The sequence below is a fragment of the Lytechinus variegatus genome, chromosome 10 (genome assembly GCF_018143015.1).
Source record: "Lytechinus variegatus isolate NC3 chromosome 10, Lvar_3.0, whole genome shotgun sequence".
NCBI lineage: Eukaryota > Metazoa > Echinodermata > Echinoidea > Temnopleuroida > Toxopneustidae > Lytechinus > Lytechinus variegatus.
In genome coordinates this window covers 20,423,618-20,430,106 of record NC_054749.1, presented here as the reverse complement: position 1 = coordinate 20,430,106, position 6,489 = coordinate 20,423,618, and the positions used below count along the sequence as shown (strand labels likewise).

General features: G+C 40.4%; 1 protein-coding gene across 1 annotated transcript; it reads left to right on the top strand.

Annotated features, from left to right (window-relative positions):
• The first annotated feature begins 464 nt into the window (after positions 1 to 464).
• On the top strand, positions 465 to 1,581 carry LOC121423346 (histone H3.3A). The gene has a single exon (XM_041618700.1). The coding sequence runs from the start codon at positions 504 to 506 to the stop codon at positions 912 to 914; it is 411 nt and encodes a 136-aa protein (XP_041474634.1). The 5' UTR covers positions 465 to 503; the 3' UTR covers positions 915 to 1,581.
• The last annotated feature ends 4,908 nt before the right edge of the window (positions 1,582 to 6,489 follow it).

Sequence of the window (6,489 nt, the reverse complement as noted above, 5' to 3'; positions counted from 1 at the left end):
TTGATTTTTTTTTTGGGGGGGGGGTGGGGTAGACTTAAATTAAAGGGGGGGGGGTTCAAGCCCAGTGTTATAAGCCTTCATAACCTAGAAAGTCCTCGCCATATCGATCCTAAGATGGTTATTTGGAAAACCTCCAAAATACCCCTATACAAGTCAAGGATTTCATCCATTCTTCCGTAGGTGAGAAAAACACCAACCCTTTCAAAATTATGTTTCCGAATTGTATACTGGGAAAGTACCATGGTTTCAAGAAAATTGCGAATTCTGGCACCTTAAATATATGAAGTTTTGTATAAAAAGCAATGAGTGCTTCAGTGTGCAGACAACTAGCGTATCGCTCACAATGCACATGCTAATTGAGCGATCGCGTTCCTTTTGGGGGAACTGGTATGGCGGACAATAGAACTCGCGGGCTTCAAACAAAGGACCCTCCCAGCATATCCAGTTAGGGGAGAGATCAGTGGTGAACACCAACAACCGTACTATCCCGATCACCAAGCAACATGGCTCGTACCAAGCAGACTGCCCGTAAATCTACCGGAGGAAAGGCTCCACGTAAGCAGCTTGCCACGAAAGCAGCTCGCAAGTCAGCTCCATCGACTGGTGGAGTCAAGAAGCCCCATCGTTACAGGCCTGGAACCGTTGCTCTCCGTGAGATCCGTCGTTACCAGAAGAGCACCGAGCTTCTCATCCGCAAGCTCCCCTTCCAGCGTCTGGTCCGTGAGATTGCCCAGGACTTCAAGACCGAGCTTCGCTTCCAAAGCGCTGCCATTGGAGCCCTTCAGGAGGCTAGCGAAGCTTACTTGGTCGGTCTCTTCGAGGACACTAACCTGTGCGCCATCCACGCCAAGCGTGTCACCATCATGCCCAAGGATATCCAGCTTGCCCGCCGTATCCGTGGAGAGAGGGCTTAGGCGTTGATTTCACCGCTTTCCCTGAAACAAACGGCTCTTTTAAGAGCCACCCAAATCTCCAAGAAAGAATACGAGTTTTACTCTTTGTTTTCCCCCACTTTCCACGTTTCCTTGATTTTCACTTCACAATCTTACCAACATTTCAATCCATGTATTTCATTCTATAAAATAGTATTGCCTGCATGCATGCAATGTGTAGTTTATCAGCATTATCTGTCTTCAAATGCAGGATATAAATAAATTATGATTAATATTACTCTTTTGGACATATTTTTGATAGAAATTTATTGCCCTTTCTACCTATTTTTAAATGCTTTTGGGTGCATATTGATTATATAATATAATAACTCAATATAATAAAGTATATTGATAAATTGATAAAGAGCCCTTTCATTCAGATGAGGATTCAGACGAGTGTATGTACTTTTGGGGGGTAAACAGTAGGCGAGTGTATAGCCTGATACTGATTCCATCCTCATCATCCCCACATCATGTGCTGTGTCTTCAGGGATACATAACACATCTCAAGCAGTAGCGTACCCATTTACGGGGGGGGGGGCAAATCGTCCGCAAAAAAATTGAAAAAAGGTATTCAAGATCAACCACAACTAGGGCCTAAAGGATTTCGTGCCAGATAAAAAAAACTTGACAAGCAAAAAAAAAGATTCAAAAGTCTTCAATTTCCCAACGGGGGGGGGGGGGGGCAGGGATAGGTCCCTTGCATCCATGGGTTGTGACTGGTCGGGGAGCAGTCTGCCCGGCCCCCCCCCCCCCCCGTAGGTACGCTAGTGATCTCAAGGCTGAAGATATTTATCTTTATTGAATAGAGTAAAAATTCACAGAGAAAAATGCTGGAAATATGATCAAAAATCGGATAAACAAAGTTTTTTAATTTACAGCCCGGGGTGAGGGGGGGGGGGGGCACTTACATTGACGAGGGGATACCATGCGCGACCAACTTGAAAACACGTAAAAAGGATGTCTTTCAAGATAGGGCAAGTTACGTACGTAACGTGAAAAGGGTGTCAAAAACACAAAAATAATGAAAAAGGTATATATTTCGCTAGGAAAGTTACGTGTTTAGGGTCAAATTTGTGGGGATGTTAGAACAAAATTAAAATGTTTTATAAAGGAAGTCCTTTTTGCCCCAACACTACGTGTTTAGAGTCAGATTTGCGCGAGCTAGTGTGGAAGGTGCATGGGTCGTACTAAACCAAAATGATGTGTAAAGGAACAAGTGGAATGCCTCTGGCCGTCTCACCTGCACCACGCAGTTCAATATAGCAGCATATTACAGGCCAATATGCATATCTTGGTAGGTATGCAAATGAGGAGACTGCATGACATCATCGCTATTGTTTTTTGTATTTTCTTATATGAAATGTGATAGATTCTAATTTTCTCCTTATTGTCAAGTGAAACAATGATTAATTCCTCCCTGAACATGTGGAAATTAGCATTGTTTACGTTCAGACAAGTTGGTCCTCATTCCCGGTCCTTATTGTCAAATCTGTTTAAAAAAATGAAATATTGATATTTCAAACAATAAACAATGAAAGAAATTGTGATTGAGGGACATCATCGTCTGTCTCATTTGCATGTCACCGAGTTTTGCATTTCACTATTTTGTGAAAAATAAACGAAAATTTAAAATGTCATTATAACTTTCTTATTTTACATCCGATTTTGATGAAATTTTCAATTTTATGCTCGTTTGACCTTTGCCTCTTTATTCAAATCAACATTTTTCTGGGGTGGACTTTACCTTTAATCTTACTAATCGATCAATCCCAGTGTGAAACGAGAGTTGATCTCCGCTGACCTGAAAGGGGGTCATTTTAAGAACTGTTGAGGTAGGGTAAGCAATATAGATAGGCCTATGTGCTGGAGACAAGTCATGTGTCAAACAAGTCAATAGGTGAGTTAATTGGCCTCTTTGAGTAAACAATATGTAGCGACATCTTCATATATTCTGGCAGCCAAGTTGATTATCTATCAATGTGACTTGTTTCCATGGCTCCTTACAGAGGCTCAAACAGTCCAGGGGCCCGTTGCAGAAAGAGTTGCGTTTAAACGCAAGCCCAAAAATAAATCGCAAGTCCCAAATGCGCACCGTTGATTGGTTAAAAATGAAGTTGCGCATGATTTTTAGAGTTGCAATCGATTGCAACTCTTTCTGCAACGGGCCCCAGGTCAGCAGCAGCATAGACTTTAGAATGCCCATTCTTAGCCACTAGCTACCCCACACAGTATTATGAGTATAGACTGTATAGGGATGGACCAATAATGCTACATGCATTTCCAGGCACATTCAAAGAGTATTCAAGCCTAATATTTTTCAATATTTAGGAAAATTTAAGTTAAGTTTTGGGCAATGTCTTTGAAAATAATGCTAATATAAGGTAATGATTTTTGGTAGAAATATTGTTTTCGGTTATTTTTGTTGTTGTTGTTGTTGTCATTAAAGCGGCATTAAAGCGATTCATGCGCAGAATCATGCGAGCATGCGCTGCTGAATTTTTTTTTCATGTATACGCATTCCGCTAGTCTGTCATCCAGCATTATTAGGTGAAAACTGCACATTTTCTCATATTGATTTCATCATTTTCCTTTTACTCTGATTCCTCTGAATAAAGGCCTGGACTTTTTCATTTTTCCTTGCAATTCCTTGAATATTCAAAATTCCTTGAAAAAAACCTTGTGGTGTATAAAAATTCCTTAAAATTCCCCAAAACAAATTATTCTTTGCATGTGGAAGCACTGTAGCATGTGACCAGAGGCGTCCGGATCCAGGTTTTTTTAAGTGGAGGCACATTTTGCCGAGGAAAATGTTGACAATAAAAAAAGGGTTTAAACAAAAAAATAAGGGTGTTTCGTCCATGGAAAAAAATTGACAAGCCTCCCAAAAATAAAGTCTTCACTTTAAGGGGGGCACACTTCTGTTTCAACGGCATTTTTACATTAAAAATTTAATTGTGCCTCTCATGGGGGGGGGGGGGCACGGGTTAGTCTGCTGTGCAAACCCTTCACTCGAGTGAGGGTCTGAATTGCAGCCTTGTGTACTGCATGAAGGCCCTCTCGAATTGAAACAGCAAGTTTTGTATGTGCTAGTCTTTGCGTCGAGACACACTTGTTGATCAAAGTTTCAATCAGGGTCTGTGCCTGCAAAATAACCACGGGCCGGCTGCGCCGCCCCCCCCCCCCCCCGCCAGAGATCCGCCAGTGCATGCGAATGGTCACGATGCTGGTGACCCTTAAAGGGGTGATCCAGGCTGAAAGTATTTATAGCTTAATAAATACAGTAGAATTCACTGAGCAAAATGCCGAAAATTTCGTCCAAATCGGACAACAAATAGCAAAGTTATTGAATTTTAAAGTTCAGCAATATTTTGTAAAAACAGTCATCATGAATATTCATTAGGTGGGCTGATGATGTCACCTCTCCACTTGTTCTTTTGTATTTTATTATATGAAATTAGGTTTATTCAATTTTTTCCTCCAAGAACTAGAAAAATTGGATTGACAACTGATTTAGTGCATTAGATATTTATTGCTGCAACTTATTTCATTATAAGGGAGACATATTATTCACACAAGTATGAAATAATGGAAAAAAAATATGATTTTATGTAATAACATAAGAAAACGGAAAGTGGAGATGTGACATCATCAGCTCGCCTAATGAATATTCATGACGACTGTTTTCACAAAATATTGCTTAACTTTAAACTTCAATAACTTTATTATTTGTTATCCGATTTTGATGAAATTTTCAGCGTTTTGCTCAGTGAATTCTACTCTGCGTATTAAGATATAAATATTTTCAGCCTGGACCACCCCTGGCCGGTATGCAAGTGAGGAGACTGATGATGTCATCCACTCACTATTTCTTGTCATATTTAATTATATGAAACATGAAATATTCCTTTCCCTCATTTTCCTCATTCCTTTTCCTAATTTTTTCCTCATTGACAAGTAATAAACGATTAATTCCTCCCTGATCATGTGGAATTAGCATTGATTATTAATAATAGGCCCCGGGACTAGGCCTAAGGTTCAGTCAAGTTGGTTCTTGTTGTAAAATCTGTAAAAAATAGATATTGTATAATTCAAGCAAACAACAACAAAAGAAATGGTGGATGAGGGCCATCATTTGCATGTCACCAGTGGCGAACCTAGGATTTTTCACGGGGGGGGGGGCAAAACCGTCCGCCAAAAAAATGACAAGCAAAAAAAAAAGTTCGTCAGGGGGGGGGACAGGGATACGTCCTTTGCATGGGTTGTGACTCGTCAGTGGGGGCAGACTGCCCCTCTCCCCCCCTTAGGTACGCTAGTGCATGTCACCGAGTTGTGCATTTCACGGTTTTGTGAAAAAAAATTAAACATATTTTTTTAAAATTTTAAATCCGATTTTGATGAAACTGTCAGCGTTATGCTCGTTTGATTTTCTCTATTTATTCCAGTCATGGGGTGGACTTGACCTTTAAAACAAACACAAATATTATTATTTCAAGATCAGTCACTGAGAAACGTAAGAAATCTTCTTACATGAGAATGAGACTGCCCCCTGCACGAGTCACAACCCATGCAAGGGACGTATCCCTACCACCCCCCCCCCCTGACGAGTCACAGCTTATTCCTGACGAGCCACCATGCAGTGACCCCTCCTTCAAGTTGAAGACCCCTTTTTTTTTGCTTGTCAATTTTTTCTGGTACGAATTTCTTTATTTGTGGTTGAAGACCCTTTTTTTTGCTTGTCAAATTTTTTGGCGGACGATTTTGCCCCCCCCCCCGTGGAAAATCCTAGGTACGCTACTGCAACCAGTGTCTACAGCTTCGAGAACGGATTGGCAGTAAAGTATTGGAAAAGTGATCCAGTGAAGTTCAAGTTCGACGCTGATCCACCAGGGCATGATCCGAACTTCGTTCAGTATACTCCCTAATTATCCCTAGGTAAGTATGAATGAGTAAACATAAATTCGGCAAAGGCCTATATGTATTACAAAGCTTATGAATTAATATAATGATTTTCTGTCAAGTTTTTAATCAGTCGTTGACTTCATTTATTTATTTATCTTTATTTTCATTTTATATTTATTTATTTATTTATTTGTTTGTTTGTTTATTTATTAATTTACTTTATCATTTTTTTTTTGGGGGGGGCAAGTTCCCCAAACTCCCCTCATCATTTACACCAGCAACTTGCAGTCAGTTGTTTGAAGTGAAAATGCAAAAATCCTTCACTGAAATCAAGATTCGATTCGAGGACGTGCATGGGTGATATCCAGCCGGGATCTCCAGAGGATTATATATTGGCTATTTTTCATGGTACCTTTTTTCTGCTGCATTGTGCATTTTGAGTTTTTGACAGACGTGTATGAATCAGGTATGATTATTTACGTCTGGGACCGACCTTTTAACGTCACCATCCGAAAGACGTGACCAGGACTCGAACCTCTGCATCAATTTGTAACTTCCCCACAGCTTGGATTACAGGCGCACGCCACACAACGCCCAGTTGCTGATATGAACTAATGAAACGTTAATAGAGGGCGCATATTCTGGGACATAAATT

Coding starts and splice junctions, on each gene's coding strand:
- LOC121423346 (XM_041618700.1), top strand. CDS start 504: ATGGCTCGTACCAAGCAGACTGCCCGTAAATCTACCGGAGGAAAGGCT.